Source organism: Nelumbo lutea, chromosome 8 (assembly GCF_056320005.1).
Source record: "Nelumbo lutea isolate HS-2025 chromosome 8, American lotus-T2T, whole genome shotgun sequence".
NCBI lineage: Eukaryota > Viridiplantae > Streptophyta > Magnoliopsida > Proteales > Nelumbonaceae > Nelumbo > Nelumbo lutea.
In genome coordinates this window covers 12,120,962-12,138,061 of record NC_142691.1, presented here as the reverse complement: position 1 = coordinate 12,138,061, position 17,100 = coordinate 12,120,962, and the positions used below count along the sequence as shown (strand labels likewise).

General features: G+C 38.5%; 1 protein-coding gene across 3 annotated transcripts in view; it reads right to left on the bottom strand.

Moving 5' to 3' along the window:
• LOC148842752 (3-hydroxyisobutyryl-CoA hydrolase-like protein 3, mitochondrial) overlaps window positions 1–12,115 on the bottom strand; it is a 33,271-nt gene extending 21,156 nt beyond the window's left edge. For all 3 annotated transcript variants that reach the window (XM_088957879.1, XM_088957880.1, XM_088957878.1), the window contains exons 1-7: window positions 11,543–12,115; window positions 10,957–11,058; window positions 10,511–10,563; window positions 4,965–5,099; window positions 4,768–4,864; window positions 4,111–4,240; window positions 3,748–3,926 (exon numbers count right to left, since the gene is read on the bottom strand). In XM_088957879.1, the coding sequence (XP_088814005.1) occupies window positions 3,748–3,926; window positions 4,111–4,240; window positions 4,768–4,864; window positions 4,965–5,099; window positions 10,511–10,563; window positions 10,957–11,058; window positions 11,543–11,807 (961 nt within the window). In that variant the 5' untranslated portion in view covers window positions 11,808–12,115. The remainder of the gene's footprint in view (window positions 1–3,747; window positions 3,927–4,110; window positions 4,241–4,767; window positions 4,865–4,964; window positions 5,100–10,510; window positions 10,564–10,956; window positions 11,059–11,542) is intronic.
• Between the last annotated feature and the right edge of the window lie 4,985 nt (window positions 12,116–17,100).

The following is a 17,100-nucleotide window of genomic DNA, read 5'->3' as shown; positions in this document are numbered from 1 at the left end:
TTCATCACCCAACGGAATAGGTAAAGGAACAGCCCCACTCCCACTGTGCTCCCCCTGAGGAAAGAAACTCAAAACAGCCCCACTCTCAATGTGCTCCCCCTAAGGAAAGAAACTTAAAACAGCCCCACTTTCACTGCTCTCCCCCTGAGGAGAAACCCTAGGATAATAGGGTGTCTCCTCAAAGAAGGTGACATCCATGGAGACAAACCTTTTCCCTGAAACCGGATCGTAGCAGCAATAACCCTTTTGAGTTTGTGCATAACCGAGGAAAATGCATTTGAAGGCCTTAGGTTCAAACTTGGAATGATGAGGCCCGAGAAGCTGAATGAAAAAAGTACAACCAAAGGTTTTAAGGGGAACAATGAACAATTCCTCGTCTGGGTATAGAAGGGAAAAAGGGGTTTTCATATCAAGAACCTGGGAAGGAACCCGATTAATGAGATATACTGCCGTGAGGATAGCATCACCCCAAAAGCGAATAGGTACATTGGAGGTAAACATAATGCTTCTAGCCACCTCCAATATATGCCTATTCTTCCTTTCGGCAACGCCGTTCTGCTGTGGTGTATAAGGGCAAGTGCTCTGGTGAATAACTCCATGGCTAAGAAGGTAGGAGGTCAATGGCTTCGCAAAGTATTCCTTTGCATTATCAGATCTAAGGACTTTGATTTTGGCCCCAAACTGAGTGAGAATCATCTGATGGAAGTTTTGGGTCAGAGCAGGAGTCTCATCCCAAGAACGCATAAGATAGACCCAAGAAAAGCGTGTATGGTCATCAACAAACAATAGAAAATATCTGTACCCACCCATAGAAGAGATATGATATGGCCCCCAAACATCAGTATGCACAATATCAAAAGAGGAATTACTCCTTTTATTACTCAAAGAATAAGAGGTTCTACAATGTTTGGCAAACTCACAACTCTCACACCTCAACTTTGACAACTCAACAGACTCAAATAAAGCAGGAAACAAACTCTTCAAAGACCTAAAAGACAAATGACCTAATCGATTATGCCAAAGCATAACCGGACTCACAGACTGAGAAACAAAAAACTTCTTATCCACTAACTCCTCCCGACGAGAACTCTCTCCAAGCAGATAGATCCCGTTCATCTCACGGCCAGTCCCAATCACCTTCCTCGTCTCCAAGTCCTAAAAAACACATTGATCAGGGAAAAAGGTTACCGAACAGTTCATGTGTTTAGTAATACTACTGACTGAAAGCAGGTTAGTATCAAGCTTAGGGGCATGCAAGACAAAAGATAAAGAGACAGTATCTGATAGCTTGATGTCACTCTTGCCTGAAATGGGAACAAGAGAGCCATCAGCAATGGATACTCTATCTCGGCCAAAGGACAAGTGATAAGAAGTGAACAATGATGGCAAGCTAGTCATATGGTCATGAATCTATTACCCAACAGTGGTCAATATTACCTAGAGCTGAAGCATGGTAAGCTGAGGCTCGAGTACCTGAATGTGCAAATGCTGATGTGGTAGGACCTGATGGTGATTGAGATGGCTGAGCTGAACTCCCAACTTCCTTTTCCAACTATATGAGGGCAGCCAGGACAGCGGCTAAAGTCTCTAGGGATGTGCCTGATGAAGATGTTGAATCAGTGTTCACGACCACATGAGCATTACCCTTCTTATTTCTTAGTTTTGCTGAGACTAAGTGAGGATGTAGCTTCCAACAAGTGTCTTTTGTGTGCTTGGGTTTCTTGCAATGTTCACGTATCAGGTCCCGTTTATCTTCCTTCTTCTGGTCCCTTTCTGGATCACCCCCTGACTGAGGTTTAATAGCTATTAGGGCTGGGAAAGGGGGTTGAGGCTGCATCATGACTTTCCTCCTGGTCTCTTCACTATGCACCAGGGAGTATGCTTGAGAAAGGGTCACACTATCTCTTGTCAATATCTGTTGTCGCACAATGTCATAGTTTGAATTCAAACCAGCCAGAAACTCAAATACCCTATTCGTCTCGACTTGCTTTCTATGAGTCTGTGCATCTTTGAGACTCTCCCACCCAAGGGTCTCTAGATGGTCAATCTCATGCCACAAAGATTTCAAGGTAGAGAAGTAGACAGAGACCGGCTTCTCTCCTTGTTTAAGACTGTTCACCTAACACTTCAGTTCATAGGCTCTAGCAACATTAAGGGGTTGGGAATAGGTTTTTTTCACAACATCCCATATCTCTTTGGTTGTCTTTGCCCACAAGTAATTTCGGCTGATATGTGGCTGCATAGAATTATACAGCCATGCCATAACCAAATAGTTTTCTTGAACCCACTTGGTGTATGTCGGGTCTTCCTTGGAAGGTTCTTTCACATCTCCCAAGAGGTAACCCAGTTTTCCCCTTCCTCCAATAGCCATCATGGCCGATTGAGCCCATTCCAAGTAATTTGACCCATCAAATCTCATAGTTGTAATCTGAAACCCGGTTTTAGATACACTACCATAACTATTTTTTCCAAAACTACTCTCTCGCTGACCTTTAACTCCACATTTGGTTAAGAACCAGTAGCTACAAACCGTTAGAGTCACTACACCAGAAAACAGAGTAAAAACAATGCAAGTCTGAAATCTGATCTGAAACCAACACAAAACTGATCTGAAATCTGATCTGATCCGAAATCTGATCTGATTTGAAATCTGAAATATGATCTGAACCAACACAAATCTGATCTGAAATTAATCGGCTATCACAGTATATGCAAGAAACCAACTCAAATCTGATCTGAAATCAATCGGCAAGCACAGTACCAGGCAGTCTATCAAGTTTTTTTCATCCTCTAGAAGAGCAATCTGAGATGCTATTTTTTGAAACCACTGCTGCGAGAGCAGAACTAGGGTTTCAACTGTAGGTCTGAAAAAAGTGCTCAGCCGCACTCTCCAAGCAGTTCGTACAAGTGGGACCTATCATAGGGTCAATATGAAACCCTAAGACTGATCACCTCTGAGAGAAGGGGGGTTCGACCCAACAGTCAAACCCTAGAAACAAACTTAAAACAGTTCGGCCTCTCCTTCTAGATAGGTCCAACCTATCTCGACTGATTGCAGTCTCTGAAACTAAATAAAAAACTTACTTATGGATTCTGGTTTACTGCCTTCCAGGGTTACTTGAACCCTAACTTTCGTTGTTTCTTCCTGATTACCAACTCTCTGCAAGCCGCGGCAAGTCCTCAGCTGCTACGAACCTCTCCTGATAATCTCCAAGAATTAGCCGCCGAATACTTCTTCAAAGGCTTCCAGCCCTAGCTAGTCCTCATGTGGTCGGCTGGACTAGACACACATGAGAATCCCTAGATAGGCTTTGATACCAAGTAGAAGATCAAGACCGTAATCAGTCTTGAATCCTAATAGATTTTAGGTTTACAAAGTAGAAGAAAAGTGAGAGAAAGGAGAAGGAAGAGAGGAGAAACAGGAGAACACAAGGATTTGAAAGGAGGGACAGATTCTAACACTTCTGCCGCCGCCACTCTCTTAGCATTTATAGGTTATGTTCAGTACATAATGGAAATGACAGATCTGCCCTTAGTACTTACATGATAAATAAAGTAAATAAAAACAGAAATAAATAACAGCTGAATTAACAAACTGACCCAAACTGACACTACTATAACTGAAAACAAATAACTACACATGCTGTCCTACAAACACAGTGGGGACCACTGATGTGGGGCCCACAACAGTGTTCTCTACATATAGCTAGGAAATTGATTCTTTAACTTAAAGTCTGTCCACCACACCTGTAGCTTCTGTGCTCAGCTGATGCTTCTCAAGTTCTTCCATCGTCTCAATGACAGATTTACGTGTGTCAAAGGATGATGCTATTTGTGGTAAAAGCAAATCCAGTTGGGCCTTTACCTCAGGCTCCTTGCTATACTTGGACAACAGTGCATTAACATCTTCATGTGTATCATCGGAGCTGTATGCAGAATAGAATGCAAGTAAAAGAAATCATACACTAACTCATAAACCACATTTAACCATTATTTTGCTTCAATTGGAAACAGTATAACTGTTTCGTCATGCTAACCACTTGCTAAAAGACTTAGGGGTACCATTAAATACATTAGTAGTATCACAAATAGAGATTATTTGAGAAATACAAGGTCAGTGCAAGAAGGGAGTCCTTCAGTGAGCCCAAGTTTCCAGATGGCACATAATGAGTCCCAAGGCCTACATATAATGCATCAGAAGGAGAAGTAATCCTTTTCCCGGTCATTCCAAGATAAGCACCTGTAACATACAAAAAGCACTATATCAAACATAGCATAAAAAAAAAAGGAAAAAAAGAAACACAGAAATACCCAGAAGAATATAAATTGTAAAATAAATAAATAAAACCTTATTCAAAGTTAATTACCATTAGATTCCCATTAAATACATAAGATGATAAATGACTAGATGGCAATTTGGCCCCCCCTAGTTGCAGGCCCTGCAAATTCAGGCTAGGCTGGGCCATTCATATCAACAACCACTTAGACCCGGTTAACGGAAAAACTTAAAAAAGAAAAAAAAAACTCAACATCAATTGACAAATAATGTTTAACTAGTGTTAATGAAAAGCAACATAAATTATAATAGTAAACGGAACTTCTAGATCACTAAATAAAACTACATTTTGGTAATTGTAAAGCTTAATGTCATACAATGTCCAGATCTGGAAACCAGATGAGGAGAGGCATCAGGGTTAAAGGATCAATTCCATGCACATAACAACGACAATCATAATAGTAAAGGGAAGGGAGAATCAAAAGGCATACCAATTGAGCCGCTTCCTGGACTATGTGCTGCAATGTAAGCAAATCCAACATCTGGGAATAAGCCAATTCCATTTTCTGGCATGGCAAGGACTGTTCTCTGAAGTAAATCCCCAAATGAAAGAATGTTAAAAATCTAATAAAATGAAAATTAGAGGAGAAATTTATATCATAACCATACCATCTACAATAAATAATACCTCAGTGACAATCCGGTACCGACCATGACCAGAAAGTCCAATTCCAAATCCCATTGTTATGCCATCCATGAATGAGATATATGGCTTTTTATAGTAAAAAATTTTACATATGAGAGAATACTCTGCAGTAAATGCCTGACATAGAATTTGTTTAATCAACAGTAAGCCATGAACAATGTAAGTTATACAGGAAGGCAACAAACTGCAAATGCACAAAGCAACCAAGTTATGCAAAGTTGACACTTTACAAAGTACAAACCATGAATAGTAATAATGCATTCATAAAGATTATCTTAACATAAAGACCAATCATAAATTTCATCTTCCCTTTTTGATGGTATAAAAGTAAATTTTCATTAAAAGAAAATAAGCATCCATCAATGCAAACCAAATTACGTAATTACATTTCAATGACTCCCAACAATCAGATCCACAGTTGATCATAAATTATTCCAAGATCTTCTGTACTAGCATCTTTAATAATTTTTTTTTTTTTGAACAAAGATAACTTTTATTGAAACCAAAAGAGGAAGTACATCAGAGGATGTAGTGAAGCCTAGAGCAGCTAAGGCAGAATTACAAAGGCAAACAAATGTCACTAAACAAGCTTTCTCTAAAAACCCCTATTTTTTCTAGGCAAACAAATGTCACTAAACAATCTATAAATTATGTATGAGAAGGAGGATTGTTCCATGATTATTGTTGTTAGTGTTATTCACTTATTTTTTATACTAGTGAATGACCTCGTACTAAGTACGGGGAATCAGTAATATTAAATTTACATTATGGAATCAATACTGTTAAATTTATATTTATTAATATTTTAAATAATTATTAAAATTTCAATAAATATTTATTTCAAAAAATAGTTTTTTAATAATTATTAGAATATGGATAGTTTTCTTTTGTTATAATACGTAGAGGGTTAATGATTAACTAAGATTGATAAAATGTAGGCAGAAGTGGTTGTGGATAACCACTTTTGCATTTTCTGCATTTTTTTAGGAATGGATTGGAAATGCTGGTAGTGGGTTGTGGGCTTTAACAACAACTTCTCAGAAAATGCCATGTGTCTAGCTTTCTAGAAAAATGAGAAGGCCATGTGTCTGAATGGTGGAGAGTTGTAGCTTGGTAGTGGGTTGTGGGCTTTAGCAAGAATTTTCAGAAATTGACACATGTCTAGCTTTCTAGAAAATGAGAAGGCCACTTGTCTGAACGGTGGTAGTGGGTTGTCGGCTTTAATAGAAACTTCTCAGAAAATGTCATGTGTCTAAATTTGAAAAAGCCACGTGCCTGAATGTGGGGGTGGTGGTAGTGGGCTGTGAGCTTTAACAGCAACTTCTCAGAAAATGCCATGTGTCTAAATTTGAAAAAGAGTCTGAATGTGGGGGGCACCTGAAAGCCTTCCTTTAATATATATATATATATATATATATATATTAGATTTTCTGTCAGCCTAGGATGCTGTCAGCTTGTTCTTTTCTTTTCTTCTTTTTTTTTAAAGTAGTTTATTATTAGGGTGTGCTGCCAGGGGTATAAATGTAATCTTCTACTTATTTTATGTTAAGTTATTATAAATAAGAAGCTGGGCGCCGCCAACAATACTTTTTGACTCTCAAACCTTTCTCCCTCTCTTCTTCTCTTCTCTTCTCTCTTTTCTCCTCTCCTCTCTCATTTCTCTCTCTTCTAGAAGGAAAATATGGTACAGAGCAAGGTTCTGGGCGATAGGAGTCCTTTTTTCCTCCTCAGAATCACATCCATCCACCCAGTTTTTTGATTTCTTGGACAGTGAAGACAAGAAACCCTAATCGGATTGTGTAGAACTACTGTTTCTGTTTTCTTCTGGGTTCTTCCTTGGTCGTAGTACCAAGGTAACCCTAGTTGGAGAGAGCCGATGCTATGAAGGCCCTGTTCTTTCTTTGGCCGATGCTGTGAAGGCTTGCCTTCTTGGATTTGCACACTAGGGCAGGTGCTGTACAGGGGTGTGTGATCCCCTTTGACACAGGTATGTGCTGTGATTTGTTGGTGTGTGCAGTGGGTAGCCCAATGGGGACTGAGATTTAAATCTCTGGACTGTTTGATTGCTATTAATGAATTTCAACAGTATTTCATTGCCTTTTTCTGGACTGTTTGATTGCTCCCGAACTGTTTAGTGCTGCTGTGCATTTCAGTTGTGATTGGATTGGTGTTTAGTGCCCAGACTGAGACTGTGAAAGGTACTAATTCAGTGGGGACTGGTTGTGTGCATCTGTAGGTCAGTTTCTTGACTTGTAGTTTGTGCTGCTCTCAATGGAAAATGATGATTCTGTCTCATCCAGGGTTACATCAACCCATGGATCAACTGGTATGGGAGGTGAAAACATGATGTTTCCTATGCCAATTACCCCTTGGTGATGTCCTGGCTTCTTCCAGCCATGGAACCCGATGTCAAGAAGAATTTTATGTGGGCAGACAGTGCTAGTGAGATATGGGAACATGCCAAAACCACTTATTCTGAGCAAAGACACTATGCCAAGATTTACCAATTACAAGCTGAACCGTAGTTTGTCAGCCTATTACTCAGCCCTTACTTCAGTATGGAAGGAGTTGGACCACTATCAAGCTATAGAATGGAAACATGATGGTGATGCTAAGGCTTATAAGAATTTGCTTTCTCAGCAGCGGGTTTTTTCCTTCTTGTTGGGGCTAAACCCTGTATATGAACCTCTTAGAGTTCAGATTTTAGGCAGTAAAGAGTTGCCTTCAGTTCAAAAGGTGTATGCCCTTGTTCAATCTGAGGAAAGTAAGCGGAGTGTGATGGTTACAACTAAGGGGAACCAATAGGTAGCAATAGCTACAATGGGTGGTAACAATATGGGAAAGAAAAGTGACTCCAAGAAGGTTGATGATAAGGACAAGTTGTTTTGTACCCACTGTCAATGTTCAAGACATACATGTGACACATGTTGGGAGATTCATGGGAAGCCAAAGTGGGCTGTGAAGGACCAAGAACAGAATAATGTGCAAGGTCATAAGAAGCCGAATACAACACATGATGCAGCAAATGTAGCAACCCAAGATGCTCAGTCTGTTGGTACTACTCGGGACCACTTCACTAGTTCTGACCCCAAGGAAGATATCATGAATTCCTTTTGTAATCACTTGGAGTCATATGGTAGGGCTTTGTGACAGATGAACAGTTCAGTTAGTGGTACTCCTTCTACTTCATTTGCATCTGCATCGGGTAATACAACTTCTGCCTTCCATGTCACCACTACCACTGATTCCCCTTGGATCATTGACTTAGGGGCCTCTAACCACATGACCGGTAAGCCAAATCTCTTTAGCAAATTGTTAAGAAAGGCTGATGAGAGAGATATTTTTGGAGGCTTTAGGGTGGGGAGTTTGATTCAAGTGGTTTCTCACCTGTAGTTTGCTGATCGCACATTGATTTTGGGGGGTTTAGGGGTATTCAAGGTGTGAGAGAATTTAGGAAAATTTTGGAGATAGTGGAAAGAGTATCAAGTTTGAGAGTCAACTTGTCAAGGTGCAGTTTGGTTGCATTAAAAGGGGGGGGGGGGGGGGGATGGAATTTGAAATGGAGGAGTGTGCTACAGTTTTGGGTTGTGCAATTGGGCAATGGTCGGTGATCTTGGCCTTCCTTTAGGGGTTAACCCTAGGGAATGAATCCTTCTGGGAAACAATAGTTGAGAGGTTTATAAGAAAGAAAATTGGAGATCAAATCCTTGCGGTTAGAAAAAAACCAGACAGAAAGATTTGACCTCCATAAGAGAGGTTTATAAGAAAGGGCTTCCACAAAACAAACCAGACAGCAAGATTACAAGGAGAAAACAAAACTACAACATTACAAGATACCATCTGGTCCTGGACAGCCCCATTCCAATTGAAAATTTTCAACTCCAGCCCTAGCTAGAGAATCAGCCAATCGTCAGGTTAATAAAGGCTTTTTAATACATGGCATATCAACCACAAGTGGCATAACAACATATTATCCCTCTACTCTTGGATTGAAATCTTTATTCCGCTTTTTAATACATGGTCAGGTTAATAAAGGCTTTCTATAATTGCAAAGAGGCTTAACAACACATCTGAAATTACAGACCTAAGTAATAGAAATTTGACAAACAACCCTTTCTTGCAAAATTTAATAACAACTAAATCATTTCATACAACAGTGTCATACACTAAGAAACCACTTAGAAATCACTATCTAACACAGTCACCATCCATTAGATTTATCCAAGGATCTTTATACCATTGGAATACTTGGAAAAAAAATCCCAAATTCATTTTTCAAACTACATTATTTACCATATAATAATAAGCTTTAAAACTCTTTTAAAAGCACACTATTAAAAAAAATCACTTGAGTGTTCTCTAAGAGGTCCAATAACACTAGGACACTCCAGAGAAGTCCTAAAAAAATACTTTTCTGAGAGTTTCAATCCAACCAGGAAACCTTCTTGCACTCATTCTAAAATCACCTCGGAACAAGAGTCCTACTGCAATTATGATTCCTTCCAAGAGCCTCAATTCAACTAGGAAAATTACCTATAATTATCTAAATTTTATCCAGGGACAAACATATGAGCCTCAAGATGCCTCTCAAAGCAGGGAAAGAAGAAACTTGATTACCTTAAGGCAAAAAAGTTTGGAGAATGATATGTACATGTGTACACATGCACGCGCATGCACACACATAGACTAGCTACTTGATCCACTAAAATAGAAAACGGTCCAGTAGAACATAAAAAAATAAGAGCTAAAACAGAAAATGTCCCACACACATACACATGTACACGTGCGCACACACACACATAGACTAGCTACTTGATCAACTAGAACAGAAAATGGCCCAGTACAACATAAAAAAATAAAAAATAAAATAAGAACTAATGCATCTAACACAATTATTAATTCATTGGCATGACCATGAGGCTTACACCTCATGTTTTAGACAAGTGAAACACTTTAATGCTTTACCTCACCTTTCATCATTTTAAAACATTGGGTTGATGTTAAATACAGAAAATGCAATTCTTTTACTATTCACTTTTGCCTAGATTCTAGATTGCTAACAGTTCTACAATATGAGTAATCAAATTGTAAATCAGGATTAAGCATGCTGGTGCTGTTGACTATTGAAATTATAACATGTCACGATTTAACTATGGGCCTGTGAAACCAACCATTGGAAAATTAATATTATTTGATAGAGTCTAAAATTGTAAAGAAGACAACCAGCCAGGTCTTCTTACTTTGCCAAGAGGAACATATGCTCTCAAAAGTAACTGGTAACTAAGAATTCATTGATAAATCCTCTACTAGATTGCTATTTTCAAATACATTCATCTCTGGGAGATCCACTATGATTCCCCTGCACTTCCTTCCCCTACTAACAATAAGTCAATAACCATTACTAATTAATAAATCAAATATAATGAGTTATAAAAGGCTATTGTTCAGTATTTCTCCAAATTTTTTTATTAACGACCAGGTGGTGCTGGGCATGTCGATTGTGAATATAGTGTCAAAAGACACGACACCTCAATCATATCTGATTTTTTACGTCTGATAGTGATCTGCTTCACATCGCCACCTGCAGATCAAACTAATGTATGGGTTATCGAATTGGCAAGAATTCAACATGTCACTTATTAAGAACAAGTGAGCAACTATAATCCAGTAAGAAATCATGCAATGGACACCTCATAACAACCACAGTCAATTAAATAACCATGAAACAAGAATTTCAAATGCAAGACATGCTTTGTAAGAAAACCTTTTGCACAAGAGATGTGGTTTTATCCTTTTGGATTTCAGAAATAACCCCCTTAATATCCATTACTGCATTTACCCTCAGACCTTACCCAGCACCCAAAAATACGAAATAATATGAATTTTCTAAAACTAAATGACACATCTATAAGAGGTATTAAGAATTGTTTTTTTCTTGTTGCAGTTCTTTCTTTACTTGGGTGGGGAGGTTTACCTGCTGAGAAGGCACGAGGTGAACTGCTCTCTACCAGAACACACTTGACTCTAGGATCTGCTTCCCATTCATCGAGATAATTTTTATATTTGATATCCATATCTGCATTAGATATCAGTTACAAGTTAATATAATTATAACCCCATTGCAAGAAAACATCTAGGAGCATAGTTACACCAAAATCCTAGTGCCAGTAGCTAGTAGCTACTCCATCAAAAGAGAGCAGCGAATCCCATGGCAGAATATGGTATTCCACCCAATTTGTTTAAGTAATTACTGATACCATCCAGGTGGGACCTGAAGACAGAAAGAACGCCAATTTACATCTCTGAACTCCCAGAATGAACCACAATACAACATTTTCCTCCAGAGCACTTAACCATCAAATTTCATAATAAAGAAAAATATTAGCTTAAAATTGAAAATTACTTAATGTTTATCGTCTCGCATTAAAACAATGCAAACTAAACATTCTAAGTCCCAATCCATCTCTTAAAACACCTCAATGTGCAAATTTAATTACATCTACGATGACTCAATGAGTCAATTAATGAATTCAGAAGAAAAACAAAGTAAAAATGAGCACCTAGGTTCATGGCATTGAGTGCTTTGGGGCGGTCGAGGGTGATAACTGCCACTCCATTGGGAAAGACATTTCCCTTCACGAAATCCTCACTTCCAGCCATGATCGCAAAAGTTCGTCTAGAAGGAGATGCTTCGAAGCTTTTGAAGAGACTCAGATGGCGGAAACTGATAATTCTCGAGGTGGAATTTCTACTGGAGACAAGAATTGAAAACCAAAGAGAAGAAGATGCGTGGAGTAGCCGAGAGTGAGACAGTAGAGTACGCATTTGTTTTTCCGTGCAGCCTGCGGAGAAAGAGACATCAACAGAAGAGGATTTCACTTGTTCGAGCTTTCTTTATTTTGCCATTTTTGTCCACCAGAAAACTAACGGTAATAATGCTCTAAGATATGGCTAAAATAGTAATTATGCAGATTATGGACCCGTTCGTGAAATAGGACCGGCCGTTATTGCTGCACCTGCCAATCAACTACCCAGTTTTCATCTTAAATCAACTACCCGGTTTCCGGCGAATCAAGGTAGCCTTATAATGCAAAGAGCTGTGCGCAACGAATTGAAATATCTTGCCCACAATAATCCTACCCACGCCTACTAACATGATACTAACAGTTGTATAGTGGGAACATCTCATCAATCAAGTAGCCTTATAATGCAAAGATCTGTGCACAACGAATTGAGATCTCCTGCCCACAATAATCCTACCCACGCCTACTCATATGATAACTTTCAAACATGGCAGATTTCTGAATATACAACCGCAATGGCTAATGAGGCGTGGGTAGGTGTGGGTAGAGTTCTTCTGGGTATGAGATTCAAGCTTGTGCAGAACACCCTACAGCCGCACATCAGGAATATTTGTCATTGATGAAAGATGTTTTCAATGTGTAGTTGAACCCGGATCTCCTAAATCAATAATTTTGACTCCTTTGAGTGAATAGCATTGCACATTGGAAACACCACATCCTGTTTTGAGAGTGTTCATAAAAATTTCCGAAAAGTATGGACAGGCCCAAAGCATATTTCTGAATTCCACTGCAGATCTATAAACATTCAAAATGTCAAATACTCACATTTGCCTATAAATTGGCATCAATTTTGAACCGGCACCTACCCCAACAATACTTTGGGCCTAAAAATTCTGACCCTGAACAGTCATTCTCTCTCCAAATTTTGCTTTAAGGAGATCTCATTTCCATGCTATAGTGTTGAATATGACTAGCATATTACAGCCATCACATCCAAAGCTCTTATAATCCTCCTCCCAACATTGATGACACGTACCAATTGACTTGATCCATTGCCCCAATTAAGAGTGAGTTGGGATCTCCTGCCAACAAAACACTTTCTAACACCCAACCAATTTTATCTTGCACCACATATCTCACTATAAAATTGGGCCACCATAAAAGTGAAACCCACCCAATGCATGAGATGTGCGGTGTCAGATGATGTTGTTAGGGTGTTGTAAGGTATGTGCGGTGTCAGATGATGTTGTTAGGGTGTTGTAAGGTATTTTGTTGGCAGGTGATCTGGACTCATGAAGAGTGCACACCTGCTTTGACCCCAATTACATCAGTACTCCCTTACAACCCAATTGAAATACATCTTCAAGGTGCCAACCAACTGGTTGGTAAGCCAATTGAGGGATGGATCAGTTGGTTCGTTAGCTTATTTGTTCTACCGGAGATGTGGATTCAAATCCTATTATAATTACCACTAACTTTCAAGGAGGATTACTATTAGTGTGATGCTGTGCTACTTCCTATAAAAGAAATAAAGAATTACGGCCCCCATTGAGGGATTTAGTAAATAAATAAATAAAAACGTTTGATTGGTGATGTAGGGTGATTGGCCCGACTTAGTCATAGGGGGACACGTGGACACGACCTAACTAATAGGGTGACGGCTCAGTCCGACACACCAATCCTACAACTGATCGAGCTCGGATAACCAAATCACCTCGGGGCAAGTCCACCTTGAGACAAGTTCACCTCGGGGCACGATCGCACCAGGACCACATCGGTCCCAAGGCACTTCGGCATTCGTACTAGGTTGGATCAAAGGGCACTAGCTCGGGCAATATCGACCGACCACTGCATGGCAACCCCGAAGATCTCACCACTAGATTCCACGCCTTACGGGATCACGCCTCGTAACAGCTAGCATTATCTCCCCCGTCCGATTCGGGTGGAAGTGATGAATCTTATCGGTTGGTAGCGTTATCCCCAATTAACGCGAAAATGGACATCATCGTAACGAGGATCTCGGAACCGCTCCGCGAAACCTGCGAAGGCTCCACTATATAAAGGCTCCACCCTCCGGGGGGAAAGGTACGCGTAATCTCTGTGCTCTAGCCCTCTTGCATTCTAAGCTATTATCAGCTCGCAACCAAGTACTAACTTAAGCATCGGAGCGATCTCGTCGGGTAAGCAACCCCGGGTTCTCTAATTCGCTTTTTACAGATCAACCGAGTCCGTTGTCTATTGAAAACCATATCACCTCCAACTGGGAGCAACCGGATTGAGCTACATCAATTGGTAAGATCTCTTGTTGGTGGATGGCCTTAGCCTCTGCTATCCAAGGAGACCCCAAGGTAATTATTACTCAGGATGAAGTCCTACCTTTCTCCAAAGAGTTTGAATCTGCTGACCACAACACATTGTTAGCCATGTTCATCCAGCTGCACATTGGGAGCATTTTTTGAACTTTATATACCGATATTCCAAATGTGCGGCTAATTAAACGTGGCCAGTAATGTATTGTAATCAGCAGATCCAGACTCTCACCCAAGTTAATTTGGGGGATCTAAGTGTTTAGAGGAGGGTTAGCTCCGGTTGTTTAGTCCATTATTAAAAAAAAATAGATACATTAATCCATATGAATTCCATTTTAATAGTAACAGTGTTGGAGGCATAACATGTCATGTAAAAAGAGCTGACAACACAAACTGCCAATCATCAAAAGCCAATATCTAAATTAAATAGAAAAAAAGACATTTTTAAATTTCAAATAGATTATATTTATGTTAATTATGCTCTACAAAAAAAAAAAAAAAAAAAACAAACAAGAAGTGGTTAAGATTCTCCATCAGATAGGTCTCTAATCAACATTGCTCACACAAAATATAAAAACAATTCAATGGTCCCAATTATATTAAATTCTATGTAACATGAATCGATGAATTAATAATACAGTTCTAATGATAATTCACATATCAGATGGTTAAAAAGTATATGATTTTATACTTGGGAATAGGTTTGATCTGAGTTAACATTTTACATTGCTTCGGGTTTGGGCCTTTGGGTCGAGTCACATTCAAAATTCAATAAAAACCTAATCCGAACCTGCCACTGGGAAAGATCATTTAAGTGAAACCTATATTGGTGAGTCAAAATCCTTATATTTATTAGTCAAAACTCTTCTGCTACTATGTCTTTCCATAGATTTTCCCCTTTTATGATACATGAAATTGATGAGGGAAGGAGGATGGGTCTCGATACCGCACATTCTATACATGGCAGGTCTCAGCCCATATCCACATGATCCCTATGAAACCAATAAATGGTACTTGACACCTAGATATAACATAGCATTTTTTTTTAAACAATCATGGGACTATTTAACATTCCATGCATGAAATTGAAAAATATATTTAATCTTACCTCAGTTATCATATAAAAAAACGAGGGGACAGCTCTAGAAATTAACAGCTCGGTTTGCTAATTTCATGGAATCACAGCAATAATTAAAATATTTGGGTATTGTATTTTTATTCAGATATGTATGGATGTATCGCATGTATGACATGCATTTTATTGTGTTAACCTCTACCACCTTGATCTAATACAGTACATCTCACTAGGAATCACCATAAAAGTGGGACCTAGATGTGCAGCGTAAGACTATGCTGGTAAAGGGTTGGAATGTATTTTGTTGGCAGGTGATTAGGACTCGTTAAATAGTGGGTTTATATGCTAATATCAATGATCAATGTAGAATTGTTTAATGTTACTTATAACGTGTTTTTTTTTTTTTTCCAGTGCAAATCTGAACGGAATACAAATTTTGTATTGGGTTTAGTCTTGCATCCGTTTATTAGTACTTTTGATTTTCACTCATATCTGAAATGAATATTTTTTTCTCTCATTTAATTGCACTCATTAGCGGTGTAAAATTTGCATATCAGCTAATTAAATTTTGCACCACCTCACTCCTTAATTCTCTCTCATATAGAGTGGGAACCACAATACCTTGCTTCCTACCTATAAAGCAAATGACCCTCCTACAGCCATTCTCTCTCGTATAAGGTGGGGATTGCATCATTTTACTTTCTATTTTGCTTCTTATAAACAAATAAGACAGTCAAATGTGAAGCAAAGGTAAATCATAATTTACTTCTTCCTATTTTCACTCCCATGCATTTTAACTAATGCAAATTAAATTTGCGTTGCAAACTGAACCCTAAGGCTGTGTTTGGTTGCAATGCAAATAAATTTGCACTAATGCAAACCTGCAGTACAAATGATTTGAGTGCAAATTCTGACCTATTTTTGTTTTAAATTTTAGATTATTTTGTTTGATTGCAGTACAAATGAAGCAAAATAAAGTAAAATCCAAAACAACATTAAGCAAGAATTTGCATTTTTTACATTTGTACTCCCATGCATTTGTACTAGTGCAAATAAATTTGCACTGCAACCAAACACAACCTAAGAAAAAATTGTTGTTTGCACCACAATACGGAGTGAGGTATACAACTTATGTTGTTGACCACATTATTAGTCATTATGCCAGAAAATAGGGTATGTCATAAAGGGGAGCTCCTTGATTCACCTAATCACGGGCCATGGTATTGGCCACGCTGCCATGTGAACAAAGAAAACTATGATCTCCATTAGGGGTGGCCACGAGCCGAGCTTCTCATGATCTATTTGAGCTTGGCTTGGCTTAGTTTAAATCAAGCTTCGAGCTGAGCTCGAGCTTGATATATAGGCTCGTTTGCTAGTCGAGTTGAGCTTGAGCCTAATAAAGCTTAAGTCATGAGGCTTACGAGCCTAGTATAATAAATAAATAATTTTTTATTACATATATACATACATACATACGTATGTACGTATATATAAGAAATCTTTTTTATTATATAATTATAAAAATTTTATATATAATATTTTTATTTTGTATGTATAATGGTAAACAATTTTATAATTCTTATTTTTTTGTATGTAAAATAAAAAACATTATTTATATGTATACTAATAAATGATTTTTATAATTCTTAATTTTTTATATGTAAGATAAAAAAAAATATTTTTATATGTATACTTTTTATTTTTTTTAGAAAAAAAAACTTTGACTTGTAGTCGAACTTGAACTTGCGAGCTTTGAACTGAGTCAAGCTCGAGCTCAAATCTTTAGCTCGAATCGAGCTTGGAACTAATACAATTTCAGTGAGCTGAACTTGAATAACCAAATGTTCGGCTCGACTCAGCTTGAGTCCACTCATAATCTTCGTGCAAGCAATGACTACAACAATTATAAGGGTCTCAACCATGGTATATGG